This window comes from Passer montanus, unplaced genomic scaffold (genome assembly GCF_014805655.1).
Source record: "Passer montanus isolate IOZ18808 unplaced genomic scaffold, ASM1480565v1 scaffold62, whole genome shotgun sequence".
Taxonomy (NCBI): domain Eukaryota; kingdom Metazoa; phylum Chordata; class Aves; order Passeriformes; family Passeridae; genus Passer; species Passer montanus.
The window spans coordinates 3,063,253-3,089,430 of NW_024371260.1; the positions used below are offsets into that span (position 1 = coordinate 3,063,253).

At 48.2% G+C, this 26,178-nt stretch overlaps 1 protein-coding gene across 4 annotated transcripts in view; it reads left to right on the forward strand.

Moving 5' to 3' along the window:
- The window catches only part of PRDM16 (PR/SET domain 16), a 295,903-nt gene that overhangs the window by 248,339 nt on the left and 21,386 nt on the right, over window positions 1–26,178 (forward strand). For all 4 annotated transcript variants that reach the window (XM_039727795.1, XM_039727797.1, XM_039727796.1 and 1 more), the window contains 5 exons: window positions 5,586–5,688; window positions 10,973–11,171; window positions 16,665–16,812; window positions 18,090–18,243; window positions 21,926–23,327. In XM_039727795.1, the coding sequence (XP_039583729.1) occupies window positions 5,586–5,688; window positions 10,973–11,171; window positions 16,665–16,812; window positions 18,090–18,243; window positions 21,926–23,327 (2,006 nt within the window). The remainder of the gene's footprint in view (window positions 1–5,585; window positions 5,689–10,972; window positions 11,172–16,664; window positions 16,813–18,089; window positions 18,244–21,925; window positions 23,328–26,178) is intronic.

Genomic DNA, 26,178 nt, shown 5'->3' on the forward strand with positions numbered 1-26,178 from the left:
TGAAGTAATTCTGGGATGGACTTTTCCCTCTCATCGTGCTCCATCTCCATCCCTTGCCGTGACTCTGGGAATGTTAAACCTCATTCCCAGGCTCCAGAACTCTTTTTTTTTCTGTGGAAAGGTGAGCTGGTGCTGGGCTCTGAGCTAGACAAACCCCACATTGTGGTTGTTGTGGTTCTGCAGGGTCGATATTTCAGTGATTTTGCCAAATAATTCTGGTTTAGCAGCAAAATTAGACAACCAGGGGCTGATTTCTGCTGCCCCAAGTTCACATCCACAGCAGATCCCTGGATCAAGCCAGGCTGGAACAAGATTCCTCTGGGTTATTTCTACTTTCCCTTTTTGCTTGTTTATTTATTTGGGTTTTTGTTTGTTTTGGTTGTTGGTTTGTTTTTGGGGGTGTTGGGTTTTGGAGGTTTTTTTGTTTGGTTGGTTTTTTTTCTTTCCTTTTATTTTTTTCTTTCTTCAACACCCCGTGCCCAGAATAATTTTGATAAAAATTAAGAAAAGGAGTACTCTCAGTACCACCAAACCCTACTTATCCTGTTAACTATTTAGTGTCAAACAAAGCTGGTAATTTGGAGAGCTGCCCATGCTGTGGTGGGAAACACAAAATGATCAAGTGTGGAACTTTTCTATAAACAAACAGAATTGATTTGTGAGTGTAAATCTTCTGCTGGATTATTAAATCTGAGCTTTTTCAGTGCACGACAAATAAAAAAGGCTTTGATGAGCCCAGACCATCAGTACCATGACTGAAAGATGAAGTTAATTACCATAATGAAATGTTTGATGAAATTAATGTGACTCCAGCAGAATCCAACTTTTCCCTGATCATTAAAGAAGCCCGTCCTCTTTTCTGGAAGAACTTCAGGAGATGTTTTGAAATACAAGGAGCTACTTTATTCTGAGAACAAACAGGAGAGGAAAAGGAGCTAAAACGTGAGACCAGGGCAGTGTCAGCCTTTGGCAGGGGCATTCTGAAGGATTTTTCCCCTATAAAATTTGTGACTATCTCTGAACTTGATGGACCTTTTAGACCACGGCTGGTGTTTTAGTGCTGGTTTAGGTTGCCAAGTGCACTTCTGTTAATAGCTATTTTATTTTATTTTATTTTATTTTATTTTATTTTATTTTATTTTATTTTATTTTATTTTATTTTATTTTATTTTATTTTATTTTATTTATTCTATTTTATTCTATTTTATTCTATTTTATTCTATTTTATTCTATTTTATTTTTTAATATTATTTTATTATATCTTTTAAAATTTTATTTTATTTATTTTATCTTATTTTATCTTATTTTTTCTCTTAGCTTGGCCCATCCCAACTCCTGTGTTTCCAAGTCAGTCCTGAGCTCTGGGCTCACTCCTAGGCAGCCTTTTTGGGGTTTTTTCAGGCACTTTCCCCCTTAAGTTCATTGTGGTTTGGTCCTGGGAAAAGCTTTTTTTGTAGAACAAGCAGGGAGGGAAAAGCTTTTTTTGTAGACCAAGCACAGCACTGAAGTGCAAATCAAAAAGATAATGAGAAATTTTTTTCTTTTATGTCTAAAAGGAAAATTTTAGACGATTTTTGTTTTGTGGTGGAATCCCCAGAAATGAACTCCCGGGCTGGGTGGAGCAGGGGTCTCAGCACTGTTCTCACCTGTGCCCAGGTGTGTGTCCTGTGTCAGCCTGGTGCTGCTCGGGGTTTCCACCTGGGGTTTTGGAGCTGAGCAGGTCCAGGGAGATCCCAGATCCTGCCCACAGCACCAGGTCCCGTTTTGGGACTCCCAGCTGGATGAGATGTGCCTGCCCTGGGAGAACTGTTTGCAAAGCGGTGGAAAACAGGGGTGGGATTACCCCGAGGATCCTGGCAGCACAGGGATGGGTGTCTGGGCAGTTTGGGGTATTTTATCAGCAGTGAGATTTCATTTCCCATCCCAAATCTTTGTGTTTGTGACCATCCCTGCTTTGAAACTCCCAGGGAGAGCTGCCCGGGTAGAGCTCAGGTGAGCTCAGAGCTCAGGCACCGATATTTGGGTGAGTTCGATATTTGGGGAGGTGTCGGCTGTGCTGAGCCCGGCAGGGAGGGAGGGAGGCAGGGCCGGTGTGGAGAGGACCGGGATGCACCGGAGCTCCCGAAAAGGGCTGGACAGAGAGCTCGGTAAGGGCTGTACCCCCGGTAAGGGCTGTGTCAGGGCACTCAGGGCAGTACCGAGTGCTCGGTAAGGGATGAAACCCTAACCCCGGTAAGGGTTGTGTCAGAACACTCGGTCAGGGCTGTACGGGATGCTCGGTAAGGGCTGTACCCCCGGTAAGGGCTGTGTCACAGCACTCGGTTAGGGCTGTACCAGAGCTCCCGGTAAAAGCTGTACCGGGTGCTCAGTGAGGACTGTACCCCCGGTAAGGGACGTGTCAGAGCACTCGGTTAGGGCTGTACTGAGTGCTTGGTTAGGCATGCACGGGAGCTCCCGCTTAGGGCTGTACCGGGTGCTCGGTAAGGGCTGTACCCCCGGTAAGGACCGTGTCAGAGCACTCGGTTAGGGCTGTACTGGGTGCTCGGTAAGGGATGCACGGGAGCTCCCGCTCAGGGCTGTACCTAGTGCTCGGTAAGGGCTGTACCCCCGGCAAGGGCTGTCAGAGCACTCAGAGCTGTACCGGGTGCTCGGTAAGGGCTGTACCCTCGGTTAAGGCTGTGTCACAGCACTCGGTCAGGGCTGTATCGGAGCACCCGATAAAAGCTGTACCGGGTGCTCGGTAAGGGCTGTACCCCGGTAAGGGCTGTGTCACAGCGCTCGGTACCGGAGCTCGCCCCGTTCATGGGGACGGCTGTGACTCCGTCTGGCCCGGCCTTGGAGCCGCTGCACAGACACGGCCCGGCTGCCCTTCTTCCCTTCCCTCCCCTCCCGTTCCCTCCTCTTCCCTTCCCTGCCCTCCCCCGATCGGCCCCGCCGCCGGCACCGGAGGAGCGCAGCGGCCGCGGGACAGGAGCCAGCAGGTCAGGGGAACCCGGCCCGGCCCGGCCCGGCCCGGCCCGGCCCGCTCCGCTCGCACTGCCCGGCACCGGCTCCGAGCGACCGGCGGGGTCCCCGCGGCGGCGGCGGCGGGGCCGGTGGCGGGCGGCGTGTGCCACCTGCTGGGGCGGGCAGGGGCCGCGCTCCGGGCCCCATCCCCATCCCGGTCCCCATCCCAATCCCGGTGCCCATCCCCATCCCGGTCGCCATCCCCATCCCGGTCCCCATCCCGATCCCCATCCCCATCCCGATCCCCATCTTGATCCCAATCCCGATCCCCATCCTGATCCCCATCCCAATCCCTGTCCCGATTCCGATCCCCATCCCGATCCCAATCCCAATCCTGGCCCCATCCTGCTCCCGGTCCCGGCAGCTGCTGGAGCGCCCCAACAGCAACTTTTCCTCGGTGTGTCCCGGGGAGAGGGGGGAGCCCCGGTACTGCTGCTGAGAGCCCTCCCGCCCCTCCGGATCGGGATCGGGATCGGGAGGCGCCGGGCGTTTGCAGGGGCGGCGGAGAGAGTTAATTATCCCGAGGGATGGGGGATGGTAATTAATCCGAGGGATGGGGAACAGCTCCGCTCGTGGAGCTGCGAGCACTCCTGCGAAACCAGTGCGGGAACCGGGAACCAGTGCGGGACCGGGAATCGGTGCGGGAACCGGGAACCAGTGCGGGACCGGGAATCGGTGCGGGAACCGGGAACCGGTGCGGGACCGGGGCGGACCAGGATCCGCCCTGGTGCTCGGTGGAGCGCGGGTTGATCGGTCCGGAGCGTCCTGCCCTCGGTGTGGAGGGAAAGTTCTGAGCGGCAACCGCGCCCCACGGTCCCCGCCGCACCGCGTGGTGGCTCTGGGAGCGATGTCCCGTGTCCCTGAAACTCTGGGAGCAATGTCCCGTGACCCTGAAATTCTGGGAGGGATGTCTCCTGATGTCCCCTGTCCCTGCAGCTCTGGGGACGATGTCCCCTGTCTCTGCATCTCTGGAAGGCATGTCCCTTGTCCCTGCAGCTCTGGGAGGGATATCTCCTGTCTCTGCAGCTCTGGGAGGGCTGTCCCCTGTCCCTGAAGCTCTGGAAGGGCTGTCACTTGTCCCTGCGGCTCTGGGAGTGGTTTCCCTGTCCCTGCAGCCTGCTGTCCCTGGAATCGCATGCCTGTCCCTGCCATCACACTGCTCCGGCACCCGGAGGACAATTTTGGGAGCATCCCGGGCAGGCGCTGCTCCCGCCGGGCCGGGATCTGCCAAAGCCTCGTGTGCCGTGCCAGGGAGGGAGGGAAAGGACTCTGCAAAGAGAAATGCAGGGTGGTGACACAATTAATGCAAGCCAGGCGGGAATTTAGGAGCTGTGTGTGTTCCTTCCCCATAAACACAGGCTGGCAGAGGCAGAGTGGCAGCAAATTTCGGGAATTGCTCTGGGTGAAATGCAGTTTTTACGTGGAAAAATAATTTCTTGGATTGCTGTTAAACACAGTGCTAAGAAAACCTGGAAGTTAAAAACAGTTACCAGGTGAATTCTCAGGGTATTGTGTTCAGACAGGGTCCAGTGTACTCCAAAAATTTGGGACACATCTGGAGGACACTGAAGCTCCTCGGGATAAAAGAAAAAAGAGCTCCTGGAGCAGGTGGAGGGGAGGGAATGAGGCTCAGGGGGGACCCAGCTGTGACAGAACCCCTGCCCTGCTGTCTGTGGGGTTTGGGCTGGCACTGAAGATGAGGTCAGTGGGCTCTGCCCCTGCCTGGGTCCTGTTTCTTTTTTGGGGTTTTCTCCTGGTGCAGTGACAAGAGTCCAGGAGGTGAACACAGCTGTGCTTAGGACATTGTGGAAGGTACAGGTCTGTGCTCAGACTGGAGCTCAGAATGTGGGCAAACTGCTCACCTGGAGTGGTTTGTGTCTGTGTTTAGGGGTCAGGTCTAGGCTGGTTTGTTTTGTTTTGTTTCGTTTTGTTTTATTTTATTTTAGCTCAGAATGCAGGCAAACTGCTCACCTGGAGTGGTTCATGTCTGTGTTTAAGGGTCAGGTCTATGCTGGTTTATTTTATTTTGTTTTGTTTTGTTTTGTTTTGTTTTGTTTTGTTTTGTTTTGTTTTGTTTTTTTAGCTCAGAATGCAGGCAAACTGCTCACCTGGAGTGGTTCATGACTGTGTTTAGGGGTCAGGTCTAGGCTGTTGAGGAGAATTATCAATAAAATCATTCTGTGGAGATGTGATAATTCAGTTCTAACCATGAGCCCCATTCTGCCTCAGACAGTAGAGGTTTAAACGTGACAATTCCATCAGTTTAATCTTCCCTTCACTGTGACAAACACACTGAACTCACAGGAGGACAAGAAGAAAATGGGAAGATTTGTTGTAATTTGAGGGAGAGATAATTTGTTGTAATTTTGTTGCCCAAAATATTTTTTTATTGTCCAAACCCTGTGAAACTCTGACACCCAAAGAGTCAAATAAAGGCAGGAAAACGAGCTCAGAGCAGCAATTATCCCAAATCAAGGCACAGCCTCCCCTATTAACGAAAGTAATTTGAATTCCTGGTTAAAACATAAAACCTCAAGCCTTTGCACATTTACCCTGTGTGTTCTGTTTGTGATTCCCAGGTCTATTATAAAGTTATTAAAGAGATTGAGCCGGGAGAAGAGCTGCTGGTGTGTCTGAAGGAAGGAGGTTATTCCCTGGGGAACATGGCACCCAGCATGGAAGGTAAGGCTGCCCAGCAGCTCCTGCTCCTCTCTGCAGCACCCTCAGCCAGGGCTGGGACAAAACCTGACAAACCCTGACAAACCCTGAGCCAGGAGCTGCCCCTTCTGTGTCTGTCTGGATTTTGTGCTCATTTCCACTCTTTTCCTGGTGAGAGAGGCTCAGTCCACAACACTGAGTTTTTATCAGCCTCGTTTCCTTCTCTTTGTGGGTTTGGGTATGATCAGAGGTGCCTTTTCCACCCCAGGTGCCTTTGGGTGTAATAAAAATGGCCAAACCGTCCCAAGGATGGAAAACATCCATCTTGGTAAAATCCAGCCTGCAGAGATTTAGGGAATCTGGAAAAGGGGGTGGAAGAGTCATCACTAAAATTATTATTGCTGGGATAAAGACACCTCATCTTTCTCTGCAGCAGCTGTGAGCAGGACACACACATGGAGTGTTCTGGAAATCTAAGAGTGCCCCCATCATGGTTTTTCTCTCTTAGGATATTTTTTCCCACATTCATCCAAGGCTCTGACACTACAAACGCTTTGCAAGAAAGTGATCTCTGAGGAAAACTGGGAAGGATGTGCCCAACATCATTATTCCATGATTTATTTCTATAAATACTCTATCAATAGTTTCTATAGATACTGGTAAATTCTCATTTACCAGCAATTTTACCTAGAGTTTTTTAAACTAGTAGTTGTAAATAATGCTCTATAAAATTAATTTATGAATTAACTAATTCATAATTATGAAATTGGAGTTCTCTCTGGGTATCCCACAATACATTCATTTTCTTTTACCTGTACATAAGTATAATTTCTCATGCAAATTTGCAGTAAAATCCTGCACAATCAGTTTCCATTATTTCTGGAAAATGGGGTAATTTGAGGATTTGTGCTGCTGGAAGTTCATTTGCTGAAGGGCTGGGGGTGAAGTGTTGTATTTGCTGCCTCACTCACATCAAGTTTGGAACTATTTTTTCACTGCTCTCCCCCCACAAAAGTTAATGATTTTCTCAAGACCAACACACAGAGATGAATAATTTCTGCACCTTTTTTTTTAAATTTTTTTTGATGTCAAGGAGAAATCTGAATGAAAACTCACCGCTGTTCTGCATTTCAGTTTCTAACAGGCTTTTATGTGAACAAGCAAAAAGTGCTCCTTGTTTTCCATCTCTGTCATTATGGAACATTTATCTGGATCTTCCTGGTAACGTCTAGTGCTTTTGCTGCATAATTGCTGTCAAATTATGCCAGGCCAACATTAAATATTTGACTCCTTAATACTTTTTACTTTCAGCAGGGCTATCTTCCTGCTGCCTCGCACCCCCAGCTCACTTTGGAATTAACAGGAGAGAAAATGCAAAATTGTTCCACACAAAGATAATTATCATAAAAATCTTTCCTCCCAACCCCAGCCAAACACAGCAGACCCCTTATCACTGCAGGAATTTTGAGTAGGGCACTTGAACTCCTTTGAGATTCGAGTCTGGTAGATTAGCATGTAGATGCCACATAATTGTGTTCCCCTTGGTTTCTCTGAAAGCTATTAGGCGCTGATTTATTTTTCTGTTACATTCCTGCTTTGTCCTGAGTGTTTCTGATGGAACTTCAGATAGGCACACGTAACCACAGATTTGACAAACGCGACACAGAGAACAGGCAGCAATTTCGGTGTGACTGGGGTTGCTCTTTTCTTTGCAGCCCCTTCTCCCTGTCACACAGTTACCTTTGTGAAGGGCAGTATTTTTGTTAAAAAAAGGGGGAAACTTTAATGAGAATGTGCTTTGAAGGGCCACCTTTTTATTTTTCGGAAAAAAGGGAACAGTTGAATGAACCTGGAGCCTACAAAGTGGGTGTGGGATACAGACACAGAATCAGCACCAGGGCTCAGCTCGGCCCTGAGCTGGTTTAGGTTTCAGTTTTGCAGGGGATAGTCTGGTCCTAAGCCAGGCTCAGGCCCTTCCCCTGCAGGGTGTTTGTTGAGGTTTGGGATTTGCTGGGAATGCCAGAGGAACGGGGGTTGGATATGGAGCAGTTATCATGGAATTATTTGAGCTGGAAGGGAGCTGAAGGATGATTTTATCCCATCCCCTGACCCAGCAGGGACACCTTCCACTATCCCAAGCTGCTCCAATCCCCTCCAGCCTGGTCTTGGACACTTCCAGGGATCCAGGGCCAGCCACAGCTGCTCTCCCACCTGATCTGGTTTTCCTCTCTTTAGCCTGTCTGAGCATCAAAACAGGATTTACAACCAGTGGCAACAGGAAGAACACGTGGCTACAAGGCTTTTAATCATATTTTTGTCAGCTCTCTAAGCCTCCTTTCAATACAAATTTCTTTTTCCAAACCCAGATACTCTGAAGCACAGGAACTGATTTTCCTCTCCTCCATCTTTTCCACCTGTGGAAAAGCTGCTGTGTTTGATGTCCTCTTGGATTGTGTGTGATTTGGGCGAGATATGGCAAAGGACCAGGAGAATTAGAAGCTAAATCTCTTTTCTAAAATATGCATGAGGCAATTAAGATATTTCACGTCTTTCCCTGCTCTGTAAGCTCACAGAAAGGACAAAAAAGTGTCATTGTCACTGGTAAGAGCAGGCAGGGCAGTGGCAGGGGAGGCAGTTACCCACCTTTAGCCAGATATGGAGGAAATTATTCTCCATGGCTGCTTTTCCAAACCCAGAGAGGATTTCTGCTTCCTACAGGAGAGTTTGGGTGAAATAAGCTGCAATTAATCATGTAAATCTCAAACTGGAGCAGGAAGAATTCCACCTGGATTTGTAGAAGGAATTTTGTTGCATTTTCCCTGAAGTCAAAAGAAAGGAAAGAAAAAAAAAATCAGTTTCCTCCATTCCAAGTGTTTTCAGGTCTGGGGATTTGCCAGGTGGAGCTTGAGGGACACTGGGAGTTTGGTAGGAGCTTGTTAAGAGGTGAAGGGACCTGGAGCTTCCCAGCCTGGAGGATTTCAGTCACTCCTCCAAAAATTCCTTCCTGGTTAAGCCACTGCTGCATTTACAAGAGAGCAAAGAGGGGAAATGTTGGCTCTGAGGAGGAGAAACACCTCACCAGAGAAGTTCCATGTCCCTGGAGTTTGATGCTACACTTTTTTTCTTCTTTTCACTCATAAAAAGTAGTTTGGATTGTTTCAATACTAGTCTCTCCATACTGCTGTTATTGGTGTCCTGATTTCCAGGTTTCCCTCCCCAGGGACATGACATACATGAGACACACATTGGTCCTGTTCTGTTCTGTAAAGAGAATTTCTCTGAGGAGCAGAGCAGAGCCTGACCACCCCAGTGTGAGGCTGCTGCCAGCAATCTCAGAGTGTATAAACCCTCAAAATGAGCTGAAATGAGAACAATTTGGTATTTTTTTCCCTCGGGTCTTCTTTTTTAGTCAAAATCCTTTTGTTGACTGGCTGGACTTTATTTCTTTTTGCCCCCCTCTGTTGTGCAGCTGATCTCCTGCAGCCCTGTGGGATCATCCATGTGGGTGTGGGTGGCTCTGGGAGCCCTGGGCAGGCTGCTGGGATGCTAAAACCTCTGCCAAACCCTCAAATCAGAGTTCTGTAGGCAGTAAAGTTTTGTGTCAAGTTCTATTTTTCAGGAAAAAAATCAATCAGTACTGAGACATGTTTCTCCACATCACCCAACGTACAAAACCCAATCTTTTTTGGAGTAATGACACTTCTGAAGTTCCACCTACATTTAATTCTGTTTCTCTCCAATTACCTCAGGGGATATTTTCAATTTGCCAGTAATTCCATCAAATATTGAGGGTGGCTCAGCCACCTGGCTCAGCCAGGCTGTTGCTGGCTGAGTTTTGGTGATACTTTCTTTTTCAGCTGGGTTTGATTTTGCCCGTGTCGATACTTTCCGTGTAGGTGTGCAGAGGGTGCAGAGGGTGCAGAGGGTTTCCTCTGCCCACATCGCTGCTGCAGCAGCCTCTGGGACCTTGCCTTGCTCAGTTTTAAACTCAGGTTTAAGCAGAGGAAAGGGAGATGGGAGCTGAGTGCCCAGGTGGGAGCATGGAGGTCTCTGGGTGTGACGCTGCCCCTGCTTCCACTCCTGTCACACTCATAACAAAATTAACCCTGATTTATGTAAAACACCATTCCAGGCCTTAAAGCTCAGCCTAAGTGCTTGCAGTTGTGTAAAATTTGGCATAAACAAGTGCAAGGGGGGACTTTGAAGCAAAGGGGTTGAAGATTTTTACCCCAAGAACGTGAGTGTGGCCACATCCCAGCCCAACATCCCCTCTCTGCAGAGCAGGGGATGGATCAGCCCCACCACAGCATCTCCTTTGGCTGCAGCTCCCAGAATATTCCCACTCCTCCCTCAGAGATAATGCATCACCACAGGCTGTTCCTTCTGGGAGTGCAGTTATCAGAAAAAGAGAACCAGGCAGAGCAGCAGAGCGTGGAGGAAGAGGGTAGGGGAGGACAGGGAAACGTGGCTCCAGTGACTCACAGGGGGCTGGAAAGCTTCTGTTCCAGGGTGGAGAAACCCAGAGCTATCCCGACTCCCTCGCAGAGCTTGTTCTCCTGGAAAATTTACAGCTCTGAGCTGACTGTTTGGCTTGGCACCATGGTCAGGATGCTGCCTTGTAAACTTAATAATAGCTGCCCTCTTTTTAATTTGTTTGACCTTGACTACAGTAATTTATTATGTGCATTAGAACTTTTTTTTAAAAAATAAAGAAAAAAAAAAAGCAAAGAGCACAGCAACAAAGCCTTTGGCTCCCTGCTCTTCCTTCCATGGTGCTCTGGGCTGGGACTCCTCAGGCTGATGGAGCCCTGAGCTCCTGCAGTGGAAAATTGAGAGGAGAACATTAGACAGACAATTTCCTAGAAAGAAGCTTCTCCAGGTTTGTGCTGTGGCAGTTTGCTTCTCTCACTATCTGTGTTTATATGAGTCTGGCTTATTCCTTTTCCCCTGGCAGCCCCTTCTGAGGAAAACTCATTCGTAATTTCAAACCCCCTCCTTGCAGACAAGCGCAGCACCCCGGAATGAGCCCAGAATTTGTGTGTCTCTCAATCCCTGTAGGTCTCTCCATCTCAGCTGAGGCCAAGACACAAAGAAAACAAGATCTCCTCTGGTTGTGTGATCTGATTTTTTTTTTCCTCTTAATGCTTAAAGTGAAAGCAGCTGCTGGCACAGCCTCCCTTGGGTTCTCTCCCCTCTCACTTGCAAATTCTCTCTTTGTTTGTTTGTTTGCTGGACTCGGGGAGCCTTGCCTCCCCTCTGGTTGTGTTTCCTGGGGCAGGGCTGCCATGGGCTGCTGTGTGTGTTGCAGAGGAGCCCTCGTTCCGCTGCGAGGACTGCGATGAGCTGTTCCAGTCCAAGCTGGACCTGCGGCGCCACAAGAAGTACGGCTGCGGGGCCGTGGGGGCCCTCTACGAGAGCCTCAGCAACGAGATCAAGCAGGAGGGCCTCGCAGATGGACAGATCTACGAGTGCAAGGACTGTGAGAGGATGTTCCCCAATAAATACAGGTACCCACTGGCAGCCAGACCCTCCTCTGGCCTCCCCTCTCCGTCCTGGCCAAAGGGGGTGATGGGCCCTGGGGAGGACTGAAGGGATCAACCTTCCCTTTCTCCATAGAAACCTTTCCTTCCTCCATAGAAACCTTTCCTCTTTCCATAGAAACCTTTCCTTCTTCCACAGAAACCTTTCCTCTTTCCATAGAAACCTTTCCTTCTTCCATAGAAACCTTTCCTTCCTCCATAGAAACCTTTCCTCTTTCCATAGAAACCTTTCCTTCTTCCATAGAAACCTTTCCTTCCACTGTAGAAACCTTTCCTCTTTCCATAGAAACCTTTCATCTTTCCATAGAAATCTTTCCTTCCTCCATTGAAACTTTTCCTTCCTCTGTAGAAACCTTTTCTTTTTCCATAGAAACCTTTCCTTCCTCCATAAAAATCTTTCCTTCCTCCATAGAAACTTTTCCTCTCCCCATATAAACCTTTCCCTCTTCCACAGAAACCTTTCCTTCCTCCACAGGCTTTAGGGATGTTCTTTTGGGATCAACATCTCTTTCCTCTGTAGAAACCTTTCCTTTCTCCATAGAAACATTTCCTCTTTCCATAGAAACCTTTCCTTCCACCATAGAAACCTTTTCTTCCTCCATAGATTTTGGGGGTGTTCTCTTTGGGATCAACCTTTCTTTCTTCCACAGAAACCTTTCCTTCCTCCATAGCATTTCAGAATGTTCTTTCTGGAATAAACCTTTCCTTTTTCCATAGAATTTCAGAATGTTCCTTTTGGGATAAACCTGATATTTCCCCCTAGACACGTTTCCTTTCCCCATAGCATTTCAGAATATTCTTTCTGAGATAAATCTCCTTTCTCCATAGAAACCTTTCCTTTTTCCATAGGCTTTAGGAGTGTTCCTTTTGGGATCAACCTTTCCTTTCTCCCTAGCAACCTCCCCTTTCCTTACAAGGTTTAGGAATGTTCACTTTGGGATCCTCTGTAGCTGTTGGGCAGTGTTTTATTCCACCTTGATTTCACAGACCTGTGCTTTCCATTGCGGTTGGTAGAAGCACCCAAGGGTTTTTGGTGGGAAGTTTAAGGGGTTCTTTTCTGAGAGGATCTTTCTACCATCAGCTCTTTTGTTCTGAAGGAAAAAAACCACCAATGTTAGCTCAGTCAACATGTGCATGAAGGCTTCTTTTAAATTTAATTCTTGGTCATTAGAGATGAGTGGGTTTAAAGAGGTGTCAATGCCCTAAGAACTTGTAATATGGCCACAAGCTCCTATTTGATCTGGCAGGAGCAATTAAAAACCTCTATTCCAATCAAATTTTTAATTTTCTTTGTGTCCACCAAATGTTCTTGTGACAACAATGTGAAAAGGAAAAAAAAAGAAGATTGGAAGCTGGATAACTCCAGCTCATTTTTAAATTTGCAACAATTCTTCAGTTATTATTATGATTATACGGCAACTCTAAATGAGAATTAAACTTCTCTTTGAAAGTGAAAATATTTAAACTCTGGTTTTAACTTAAAATCTGATTTTTTTCAAAGCAGAATGTGGTGGCAATGAAATGCAGCTTTAATACAGCAATCTTTGAGCTCTCTAATTCATTGGCAAAGTGAGACTCAAATAGTTAAATATTAGGAGCCAGCTTTAAAAGTTGAGGGTTTTTAAAATCAATTTAAGATTGTGTTTATTTGCATCCTAAGCCTTGATAAAAGCCTTTATAAAATTCTATAAAAGCAGAGTTTTCTGTGTTTACCGGAGGCTGAAGTTCTCACTTACTCATTTCTTTTGCCTTCTTGGGTGAACAAGCCCCGTGCACCACAAATTTGTTGTAAAACTGTGAGAACTGGCAATCCCCTGTCAGGCTGTGCCTGAGCAGAGCAAAAACCTCGAGGTTAAAGCCCCTGTTTCACTTCAGTTTAACATTTAAAAACCTGCATTTGTCACTTTGAACTTAATTACAATGATATTTTCAGCTCTTTGATCTGGGTGAGGCAGTGAGGGGGAAAAAAATCTGTTTTAAAAGATGCAGAGTAAAGGTGAAGGCTACAGAGCATTCCCTGTATCTGCATGGAAAAGAGCTTGGGAGTTGTAGAATCTGGGATGGATCCTGGGATTCCTGTGTGGGATCCTCTGAGCCCAGTGTGGTATTTTTAATCCTCACCTCTTGTCTCTACATTGCATATTTTCATCAGAAATAAGAGGTTGCAATTTTCTTCTTTTTTTTTTTTTTTTTTTTTACTTGACAAGACAAGAACTTCCTTCAAATGTTTTCAATATTATGGATTTTAGCAAAAATTCCAATTCTTTTATCTATAAGTGTCAGGAGCTCTCTCCTCTTTAGCTTCCAGTGCTCTGTAATTTTTATGTTAACTAGGAAATAACCTTTAGAAATGTGTGTGTTGTATCTTATTTGTACCCTCTGTGTATTCCTGGCTCCCTAGGGGTCTGAGCTGGCACTGTGGCCTTGGGGCTTTTGCCTTTTAAACACAATATTTTGGGTTAAGTACCATAAAGTTGATTTTTTTTGACAAGGGAAAAGAGAGTCAGCAGCATCCTCATTCAGCCTTTGACATGCTGGTGGGGAGGAAATGTCCACATCAGCCTCTCCCCCATCAATCTGCCACGTTTAAAGTCACTAAAACACAAAATAAACCCGCTCAGAGTGCCTGGATAGTCTTAGAATTTTTCAAAGTTAATACAGATGAAATCAAGGATGCCACTGGGGACCTGAAATTGAGCATTTAGCAGCTGACTAAATAAATAAATGTTTTGCTAATCCCAGTAGGTACTTGCCTCTAAACAGCGTATTAGCTTGTCCATATTTGCTCGAAATAAACTCATAAATCACAGTTAACAGGAGCGTATTTTTGGATGTGCATATGAAAGGTTTGTGTTACTTTGTGTGTGTTAAAAGTCTGGTCATTTTAAGAGCAGCATTCCTTGAGCAAAATGAATATTGCTGCTTTTAAACCAGTGGGTTGGCAGTTTATGAGGGGCATGCCCATGAATATGAATTATCTAGCTGGGATTAGGGCTGGTGCTCCAAGGGAGGAGTTCTGGGTGAGTGATCAAGGCTGACATGATTCCTGGGATCCTGAACTTGCCAGAAATGCCCAGGGAGTATCTTCCCTGAAGACTGGCAGGATTTTCCAGTAGTGTTCAGCTTTAATGTTTCTGTAAAAATACAGCCATGCTTTAAAGTTCTGTAGGAATGGTTTAATATCCATGGGAAGGGGTGTCAGGCAGGAGCAGATTCCGTGTGAGCTGGGTTTAGTTTTTTTTAAGAACTCACAGTCAAGACTCACAACTCACAGTCACAAGTCACTACAAGAGTAGTGTTTGTAGCTTCTGTTAACCTGCCCCAAAGGAAGGAAAGGAAGCAGATTTCCTTCTCTTGTTTCTCAGGGCTGGCCTGAAATGTGGAGGATTCCTGGTCTGAGATGTGCAGGATTTCTGCCTGAGAGGTGCAGGATTCCCAGCCTGAATTATGCAGGATTTATGGCCTGAGAGGTGCAGGATATAATATCTGAGAGGTGCAGGATTTAAGGTCTGAATTATGCAGGTTTTCTGCCTAAGACATGCAGGATTCCAAGACTGAGATGTGCAGGATTCCTGGCCTGAGAGGTGCAGGATTTAATGTCTGAGAGGTGTAGGGTTTAAGGCCTGAATTGTGCAGAATTTCTGAGAGGAGCAGGATTCCCAGCCTCAGATGTGCAGGATTCCCAGTCTAGGAGGATCAGTATTCCTGGCCTGGTATGTGGATGATTTTTGGCCTCAGAGATACAAGATTTAAGATTTGAGAAGTGCAGGATTCTGAACATAAGATGTGCAGAATTCCTGGGTAGGGAGGTTCAGGATTTGGTATCTGAGAGGTTCAGGATTTAAGGCCTGAATTGTGCAGGATTCCTGGCCTGGGATGTGCAGGATTCCTGGGCAGGGAGGTGCAAGATTTAAGGTCTGAGATGTGCAGGATTCCCAACATGAGAGGTGCAGGATTTAAGGTCTGAGATGTGCAGGATTCCCAACATGAGAGGTGCAGGATTCCTGGCCTGGGATGTGCAGGATTCCTGGCCTGGGATGTGCAGGACTCCTGGCCTGGGATGTGCAAGATTTCTGGCCTCAGAGATACAATATTTAAGGCCTGAGAGGTGCAGGATTTATTGTCTGAGAGGTGCAGGTTTTAAGGCCTGAATTATGCAGGTTTTCTGACTGAGATGTGCAGGATTCCCAGCATGAGAGGTGCAGGACTTAAGGTCTGAGATGTGCAGGATTCCCAACATGAGAGGGGCAGGATTCCTGGCCTGAGAGGGGCAGGATTTCTGGCCTCAGAGATACAATATTTAAGGCCTGAGAGGTGCAGGATTTAATGTCTGAGAGGTGCAGGGTTCCTGGGCAGGCAGGGAGCTGCAGGTTTCCCATGGCACAGGGCACTGGAGCACCAGGTGCCACCCCTGCCGTGGCCCTGTGCCAGCAGCCACTCGGGATTGCCATCATCCCCCAGTCCGGAGACGCTGCCAGTTGGCAGGAGGTGAAATTGCTGAGTGAAGTAATCAAAGATGTCTGACATTTAGAAGTGAAACGTGTTTGCACCTTATCATGTTTCTTCCCAACGGTGAGTCCCTGTGTTCTGGGAAGCCGTGGGCCGGCTGCCCGTGAAAATGGACACATGAGAGGCTCAGCAGCAGCAAATATCTTTTCTTTCCCCAGGGGATGCTACAAAAAGTGCCTATTTTTCCCCTCAGGGATCTCTAGGGTCACGGCTGGGTTTACTTTCCTTTTCCCCCCTGAGAATGGACTCAGGTATTTATAAGTAGCATAAAACACAGCGTCATTTTGTGGCAGAACAGGGCATCTTCCACCAGTGAAATAAATCTCAAAAAACCTCAAATGGTGTTTGGTGTCACTGTCCTTCTCTCAGTAAAGATGTTTGGAACACAAGACTTGTGAGGAATGACTGAGGGAGCTGGGGGTGTTTACCCTGGAGAAAAGGAGACTCAGGGGTGCCCTCATCACACTCTACAGCTCCTGGAAGGTGCCTGTGCTCAGCTGGGGCTGGGCTCTGTCTCCAGGAACTGACAGAACCAGAGGACACAGCCTTAAGTTCCATCAGGGGAAATACAGGTTGGATATTAGGGAAAAGTTTTTTGCAGAAAGGGTGATAAAGTTCTGGAATGGCTGCCCAGGGAGGTGCTGCAGTCACCATCCCTGGGTGTGTTTAACAAAGCCTGGATGTGGCACTGGGTGCCAGGGTTTAGCTGAAGTGTTGAGGCTGGGTTGGATTCAATGGTCTTGAAGATCTCTCTCAACCTGGGGATTCTGTGAATCTGTGAATTCTGTGACTCTGTGAATTTTATGAGCTAGTCCCTTCCTTCTCTGAGGCACCCAGAAACTGGAAAACCCCCAGGCCCCACAGCTGATTCCCTGTCACCTCTCTGGGTCTCTGACCTGCCCCAGTGCCTGCTTTGGGTGGTCTGAAGGTCAGCCTGTGTCTCTTTGCCAGCCTGGAGCAGCACATGGTGATCCACACCGAGGAGAGGGAGTACAAGTGTGACCAGTGTCCCAAGGCTTTCAACTGGAAATCCAACCTGATTCGTCACCAAATGTCTCACGACAGTGGGAAACGGTTTGAATGTGAAAACTGTGTTAAGGTACAGTGAGGACACGGTCAGCCTGGGGGATTCACCTGGGGGAGGGTGGTGGGATTTGGGGGTGCAGGACACAGTGTCCATGGGGGGATTCACCTGGGAGTGAGTGCTGGGACCTGGGGATGAAGGTCACAGTATCCATTTGGGGATTCACCTGGGGGAGGGCTCTGGGATTTGGGGAAAAGGGTGCAGGACATGGTGTCCATTTGGGGATTCACCTGGGAGTGGGTGCTGTGACCTGGGGAAAGGGATGCACGACAGCTTCCATGGGACACTTCACCTGGGAGAGGACACTGGGACCTGGGCAAGGGCTGCAGGGGATGGGTGGCCCATGCTGGCCCAGAGCAGGGGATGAAGGGAGAGGTGACCCCACTGTCCCTGTCCCAGGGAGGTGTCCTCACTGTCCTGGGCATCTCACTGGGGGTGTGGAGCTCAACCCTCTTACAACCCACTCCCCTTTGGCCATTTCCAGCTGGGTACTGGGATGGTGGTGAGGGCTGTGCTGGGAAGATGAGGGTGAGCAAAGACCTGTAAAACCATGAGCAACACACACTCAGGGAGGTGCCACAGACCTGTCCAACCATGAACACTTGAGGAGGTGCCACAGACCCGTCCAACCATGACCACACACTCAGGGAGATGCCACAGACCTGTCCAACCGTGAGCACCACACACTCGAGGAGGTCCCACAGATCCATCAAACCATGAGCACCACACACTCAGGAAGGTGCCACAGACCTGTCCAACCATGAGCACTTGAGTAGGTGCCACTGACCTCTCCAACCATGACCCCACACACTCAGGGAAGGTGCCACAGACCCATCCAACCCTGAGCACCACACACTCGAGGAGGTGCCACAGACCTGTCCAACCATGAACACTCAGAGAGGTGACACAGACCTGTCCAACCATGACCCCACACACTCAGGGAGGGGACACAGACCTGTCCAACCATGACCCCACACACTCAGGGAGGGGACACAGACCTGTCCAACCATGACCCCACACACTCAGGGAGGGGACACAGACCTGTCCAACCATGACCCCACACACTCAGGGAGGCGACACAGACTTGTCCAGCCATGAGCACCACACACTCAGCGAGGTGCCACAGCCTGACAGGGCACAGAGCTCTTTCATGACCTCTCCTCACCTCTCCGCCCCGCGCTCCTCAAGCCATGAGCAGCAGCGCTGCAAAAACCCCTAACAAAATCAGTTTCTCACATGCAGGCTGCTCTCCTGGTGCTTTCCCCCCTCTCCTGAAGGCGTTTTCCCCGCAGGTGTTTACGGACCCCAGCAACCTCCAGCGGCACATCCGCTCGCAGCACGTGGGGGCGCGGGCCCACGCCTGCCCCGACTGCGGCAAGACCTTCGCCACCTCCTCGGGCCTCAAGCAGCACAAGCACATCCACAGCACTGTCAAACCTTTCATATGTAAGTTGTCACGGCCATCACCAGCCTGTAATTGCAGGGATCCTGCCGGGGCCCCCCAGCCTTCCCATCCCTGGCCGCTGTAATTTTATAGCTCAGAGCACAAGATGAATTTTTTTTTTCCTTTTTTTTTTTTTTTTGCATGCTCCCTGTTTTTTCAGTAAACATTCGTGGCGGTTTTTGACTTTCTTGACAAGTTAAAAGCTGAGTCTCTCAGCGGTCACAGCGATGCCATTTTCTCATATCTTTTCTTTCTCTCGTCTTTTTTTTGCCTTAATCGCTTTCGAATGTTCCTGTTGGTGACATAAATAAATAGCTGGCACAGCCTGATCGAAATGTTTTACAGGGGTGCCTCAAACCCTGGAGCCGTTGTAAAGAACTTGGAATAATCACAGAGATGAGAAGGTGTTTTTTAGAAAGAAAGTTTTTTCTTCTTTATTTACTGCATGTTTCATCTAGATAATGCTGGGAGCCAAATAAACAGCAGATGAACTGTGTCCTCAGTGCTCTCCTTGGTGGGATATTTCCAGAAGGGCATTTTCCCTGGAGAGCCACCCATCTCAGTCCTTGTCATTCCCAGGGCTGTATATTTTTTTAATTGACACAGCACCCACTGGGTTTGGATAACTGTGCAGCGAGGTGGATGGTGTCACAACAAAGCTCCAGGAACTTTAGGGATCACTTCCTGACACTTCAGAACACGTTGCTCAGGCACGGGCCGGGATCTGGGTTTGATTCCAGGCTTTGATGTTACGGTAGGGAAGCCACTGAACCCACTCCTGCCTTTTTTCCCCCTGTTGGAATAATGGGAACAGCATGGAGAAATATCCTGGGAGACTCATTTCATTAATGTCCTGAGGTAATCAGTGTCCTGAGATAATCAGCTGGGTGTCAGCAGAGGAAGAAGAAACGCTCCTCTCGCTCATTTTGCTGCAATCTTTCATTGGGCACATGAAAGGGATAATTTGACTCCCAGGATTGCTGCAGGGAGATGAGGGATTTCTCCTCATAATCTCCTCACTCTCACCTCATCAGAATTAGGGAGTTGTCAGACCAAATCAGCGTGTGGAGCAACTGCAGAGGGATCCTGCCTGGTCAGATGTGTCAGGTTGTTTTGTCCATCAATGTGGAATCCATTAACAGCTTCAAATCCACATGGCAGGATTCACCAGGAAGTTGGTTCTTTTTTTTTTCCCCTGTTCAGTGGAAGAAAAGGGGTCTATGTGTGTTTGTGTTTCATTTTTTACAATATTATATTTGGCTTTCAAAAGCCCCCAAACCTGTAACTTTATAACTGCAGAAATCAGGAGGGCAAGAGAGGCCGTTCCACATGGAATCACTAAATCACTGGATAACTGGAGATTTAACAGAAAATTTCCAGTTTTCCTTATTCTAGAAGGCTGATATGAGCTCTCAGAGCTCTAGCACTTCCCTTTAGGGAATTTTTTGCAGTATTTATATGTCTAGCAAAAATTCCTGGGGTGAAAAAATGGAAGAATCCTGGAATCATAGAATGGTTACAGTTGGAAAAGCCCTCTGAAATCATTAAGTCCAGCCCTTAACCCAGCACTGCTGTGTTCATCACTAAACCACATTCCTAAGCGCCACATCCACAGGTTTTTCAACCAATTCCAGGGATGGTGATCACTGATTCCCCTGGAAAATAAAAAAAAACCCAGAGATTGTTGTATTTAAGAGATTATCCTGGAAATAAAATTCAGTAGTGCTGAATTTTCATGGAAAAGAAATTCAGTAGTGCTTCTTTTAAGAGCTCTGTTTGGATAGTTTTTAAGAAAACACTTTAAAGTGGAATAAAAAAGCCAAATAAACCCTTTCTTTGCAAGTCTAAGGTAGCTGAAATAATACTTACAACAGCCATAAAACTCTGTATGCACTTAGAGCAGTTCAGGAGACCTGATCCAAGATTTTAAAGTTATTAGGATTGGCTCAATAATAATCCAAATAATCCAAAAATTAGGATTGGCTCAAACATCCAAAGTCTTGTGATGACTTTCTTGTCCTGTTTGTGTTTCCCTGCAGCTCTGGGCTGTGTCAGGGCCAAACAATTAAATACTCTGGGGACACACAGTGCAGCTTGAATTTACAGTGCAGTCAGAAACCAGAGCCTTCAGTGACACTCCTTTGGATTTTGGGGTGCTCATCTGAACTGAAATGTCAAATTCATTGAATTTTATCTACCTCTGCTTTGAATTTCAATTGGAATTTATTATATTATTATATTTTCAGAGCTATTAATGAAATACTCTCCCGCCAGTTATTTGATATTCAAGCACTGAAGTAAATCCTAAAGATTTAGGAAATATTTAGGAGAAAATACAGGGAAAATCGTGCTCACATGCACCTATCAGTAAAGCTGGGAGGAGGGAAGGAGCACCGAGCAGTCCCTGAGCTGGAGTGTCAGAACTTGGATTCATGTCCTTGCCTGTCCAAGCCCAAACAATGTCCTTCCCCTGCTTTGTCTCAGTTTCCCTGCTCACAAAAGGGTGATAACAGCAGTTCCCCGGGGGAAGGAGTGTGCTAACTCACCACCATGTTTATTCCCGTGTTGAAAGAGGCACCAGATAATAAAAAGTCACAGTGTTTTGATGTGTAGAAAAGTTTGGGGTGGGATTTCTGTCTCGCTTTGCCCTGTTTCTTCCACAGCAGCAAGTCTGGAGGTGAAAAGGGGTCATAAAAATCCATGTTTTGAAAGCTTGGTATTTACAGGTTGTTAGAGAAAACGCTGAGGTGGCTTCAGTTAGCGGGGCAGGGGTGTTGGACTGATTTAAAGGATTAAAAAAAGAGATCCCAGTCCTGGCAGAAGCCAGGCCTGGCTGGCAGGGATTTATAGATTTATAGAGCATCCCCCTGCAGGGGTTATGTACTACTGAGGGCATTAAGGAAGGGCAGGTTTGATTAAATGAGGCAAAGTTCTTCTCCCTCCAGCCCTCAGTGCTTCCTGCCATGCTGGGACTAATGGGAAGCAGATGAGCTGGGATAAATAGATGTTATCATTAAAAATGTATGATTAGGGCAAAGATGTTCTGAGGGGAGTGGAGCATCTTCCCTCTGGATCTGGGCTGAGAGATTTCTTCGGCCTGGAGAAGGTTGTGTGGAGATCTCACAGCACCTTCCAGGACCTGCAGGGGCAACAGGGAAACTGGAGAGGGACTTTGGAGTGACAGGGGGAATGCACTCAAACTGAAATTTGAATTTAAGTTGGATATATAGAATTCTTCCCTGTGAGGGTGCTGAGGCTCTGACACAGGGTGCCCAGAGAAGCTGTGGCTGCCCCTGGGTCCCTGGAAGTGTCCAAGGTCAGGCTGGACAGGGCTTGGAGCAGCCTGGGACAGTGGAAGGTGTCCCTGCCCATGGACGGGGGTGGGATGAGATGGGCTTTATGCCCCTCCCAACCAAACCATTCTGTGATTCCATTATAATCTTTCCTGAAAATTCCCCCAAACTTTGAGCAGAACTAGCACATCCCCTCAGATTTCTGTGGATTGAGAGATCCTCCAGGATGGGCTCCATCCAAAGGGAAAGACGGTGATGTTCCACTGCTCTTCAGGGCAGGGAGATCCCAGGGACGGGGCGGTGTGGGGGCTGGTGAATCCCAGGCGTAATCATTGCTATTTTCCTGTTAATTTCATATGGCTTTTGTTGTTGGTTCCTGTTGACGCTTTAGGTGAGGTCTGTCACAAATCCTACACGCAGTTCTCCAACCTGTGCCGCCACAAGCGGATGCACGCGGACTGCCGCACCCAGATCAAGTGCAAGGACTGCGGGCAGATGTTCAGCACTACCTCCTCCCTCAACAAGCACCGGCGCTTCTGCGAGGGCAAGAACCATTACAGCCCCGCCGGCATCTTCGCCCCCGGCCTCCCCCTCACGCCCACCTCCATGATGGACAAATCCAAACCCTCTCCCAACCTCAACCACGCCAGCCTGGGCTTTAACGAGTATTTCCCGTCCCGCCCGCACCCCGGCGGGCTCCCGTTCTCGCCAGCCCCCCCAGCCTTCCCCGCCCTCACCCCGGGATTCCCGGGGATTTTTCCACCTTCTCTGTACCCCAGGCCTCCCTTGTTACCGCCCACGCAACTGCTCAAAAGTCCCCTCAACCACACTCCGGACGCGAAGCTCCCCAGCCCCCTCGGGAACCCGGCGTTGCCCCTGATCTCCGCGGTGAGCAACAGCAACCAGGCTCCTTCAGGGGAGGAGAAATGTGAAAGCAGCCTGGAGAACTCCTACCTGGAGAAGCTAAAAGCCAGGAACAGTGACATGTCCGATGGCAGTGACTTTGAGGATGTCAATACGACCACGGGCACGGACCTGGACACCACGACTGGCACCGGCTCTGACCTGGACAGTGACGCGGAGAGTGACAGGGACAAAACGAAAGACAAGAGCAAACAAATGGAGACCAAGCCAGATTTTGTCAGCAGCTCGGTGTCTGCCAGTTCCACCAACACCACGAGCGAGATCCCTCTCTTCTATTCTCAGCATTCCTTCTTTCCTCCCCCCGAGGAGCACCTGCTGCCCACCACGGGCGCTGCCAATGACTCTATTAAAGCTATCGCCTCTATTGCAGAGAAGTATTTTGGGCCTGGCTTTATGGGGATGCAGGAGAAAAAGATGGGTTCACTCCCGTATCATTCCATGTTCCCTTTCCAGTTCCTCCCCAATTTCCCCCACTCCCTCTACCCTTTCACGGAGCGGACCCTCAATCACAACTTGCTGGTCAAGGCAGAACCAAAGTCACCCAGGGACCTCCACAAAGTCGGTGGCACCAGCTCGGAGTCCCCCTTCGATCTCACCACGAAGCCAAAAGAGATTAAGCCAATCCTGCCGCCTCCCAAGGTCCTCCCAGCCCCGTCCTCAGGGGAGGAGCAGCCACTGGATCTGAGCATTGGCAACCGCATCCGAGCCAGCCAGAACGGAGGGAGAGAGCCACGGAAAAACCACATTTATGGGGAGAGGAAGCTGATGGCAAGTGAGGTCTTACCTAAGATTTCCCAGTCCCAGCTGCCTCAGCAGCCTTCCCTGCACTACGCTAAGCCATCGCCCTTTTTCATGGACCCCATCTACAGGTATTAACATACCCTGCCTTAAGCCTTTCCCTAACCAGCTCCTTTTCCAGCTGACACCACACCCTGAGGCAGGGGAGGATGCAGGTTGGTTGGGAAGAACAGCTGAACATCTCCTGTCGTTGTTTGTGCTTCTCGACACATTGAATTTCCTGAATGGAAAGGCCTGAGTAATTGCAAGGAGCCCTCATAATCAGTGTGTAAAGAGCACATCCTTATTTTGATAAAGAAGAAACTTGACCTATTTAAGGACTCTCCCACGAGCCATCGCTAAGATGGCACTTCTGCTGGAGAAATTCCAGAGGTTTGATTCGATAAGAATGCAGAGTTCAGATTGCCTTGGAGCCCTGGGCTCTCATGGCTTGGGAATGAGTCAGGAGCCCTGGGAGCCTGGAAATGCAGCTCTCCCACTGACTGACTCGAGGGCCTTTTGTGAGCCACTTCACCTTTCTTTCTCCCTCCCTCCCTTTTCCCTTCTAATGCCATTTCTTGGGTTTTTTCTGTTCGGAGGAGCTGCTGGTGCAGACCCAACCTGCCGAAACATGTTACTCTTGGAGTAACAAGTACTGTGTAAACACATGGTAGCGTGTTACTACCCAGATCTCTCCCAGATACATTTCTCACAGATTTATCTTTCTTGGGAGATAACAAGGCCTTTCTGGTGTCACTTGAACAGATGGTTCTGAGGAGGGCCTGATGCGTTACGTCAGAATGAGCTGAACATGGAAGGCGTGTGTAGAGCAGGCTGGGTGAAGTTATCCAAATGTCAGCTAAACTTCCAGAAGGAATCAATGCAGGAGGAAGCAAAAAGGGAAGACTTTGGCCTCTTGTTGCTTGAGAGCTTTTTATAAAACCTGTTCCCAAAGGAAACCTGTTATAGTAGGTTTATTATAGGGTAACAATGAATTTGTGTGTTACGCATCCAGGCATTGCCTTTGGATAAGGTGGACATGGCACATTTAATTTTAGCAAAGCCCAGTGAAAAGGCATGTCCTGAACTAGTTTGATTTAGACATTAACACATCTAAATTAGCCACTACCATGTCTAAATGCTCCACAGCATCCTTCTGGATAGTTGTGCTTATCCTGGAGTGTTCCTGGATTCAGCCCATGGAGGTGAATGCTTTGTCCTTGCATTCCTTGTGCCGAATGCGTGGTGATCCTTTCTGTGCTCAGCCTGCTGGGAGGTTACTGGCTGTTCCCCTGCAGGATCTGCCTTGTCCCTGGCACTGGAAAGCCTCAGAGCCACCGTGGTGTGACGGTGGGATGGGTGCTCAGAGCACCACGACAGCCCAGATGTCACCGCCGGCCGCTGTCACAGGGCTGATAACTCTGGGAAAAAGTGATGTCAGTGTCTGGCCAGGCCAAGGAGCTGTCGGCTGGGATGAGGATTAGTGAGCCCTCACTGCTGGCTAAATGAGTGTCTCTGGCTCTGCCAGCTCACGGGGGTGACGTGCCCACACCATGCCATCAGGGATGGGGACACCTCCCAGCTCAGGAGGTGCCATGTCCTCCATGGCACCCACTGTGGCCATCTTCTCCTGGAGATGGTTCATAAAAAGTGTTCATAAAAAGTACTCCTGGGGGAAAAAAAATCAATACATGGGATGGAAAGGCAAAAGAATCCTTGTAGGGTCCTGCCACCTCTGGGCATTCTCAGCAGGAATGCTGAAATAACACGGCTTGGAGAAGCCATTGCCAATTAAAACAGAGGCCTCGGGAAAACCGTAAATGCCCAGAAGACAGATGGAAGTGAAGGATGGGGGCATCGTTTGCTGCATTCCATGGGATGCACATAGTTTTAGTCATGTGTTAAAATAGAAAGTCAGCGGTGGCGTTGCTTGCGAATCAGACTTCTGATGTAATGAGCGAAACAGCCCAGCTTCCAAGTCCCAGCTTGAAAAATATGGAAATATTTTGTTTCTAAACTTCCCTTTATCAGACTCTCTCACATCATTTGGCTCCTTCATTTTTTTCTCCCAAAGGCCACTTAAATCCTTGACATTTTCTCCTGGTGATATAATTTAATGCGGCCAGACAGTCTGAAATGGGGGCAGTTTTTAGCTCAGCCCGTGGGGGTGACGTTCTCAGGCACTGGGCTGAAACGATCGGCTTAATCCTCCAGGCGCTGCGGAATTCAGCTCTGACGGGGACGTTTGGACCTTGTGTTTCCATTCCTGGTGCTGGGACATGGCAGAGCTGGGGAAAGGCTGTCAATTCACCAGATTTTGTGCACACGGAGCAGGCAGGGCTCTCCCCAGAAGGCTTTGCTGGGATCAGGGATGTTCCCTTGGGCGTTTCAGTGCCTCACGGAGAGCAAAGCTGGGCTGGTCAGGGGGGCTCAGGGAGCAAATTTTTACTTATTCTTTGGTTTTTCTGACAACTCAGACCCATAAAAGCACGTACCTTCCAAAGCACCCTAATTCTGGCTGTGTTTCCAATCCAGCTCTTCTCTTTCCCCCTACCCAAGAAGAATTAAATGCAGATTAAGCACAGTTTGCTGGCTGCACTCGGCAGGGCTCTTCTTTAAACTCTTTGGTAATTTGATCCACGCACCAATCAGCTGAAATGCAGCAAAAATAATTTGCTCTCAATTTATGCTAGACTAATGCAGTTAAAATCACTCTTACTCTTGGATTTCTGCTGGTTTAGCTGGATGGACTCAATTCCAACCATTTAAAGATGCAGCTGTGTTTGTTGGAGTTACTTCCTCAACACTTTTTTTTCCCTTAGAGAACATCTCAGTTTGTCTTTTTGGTGATTCCACACCTCCGTTTCCCTGCAAGTAGAATATTTTGTGGAATCAAAGCCAACATTTTCAAAAATAGCCTCACTTTAGGGTCATTTCTGCATC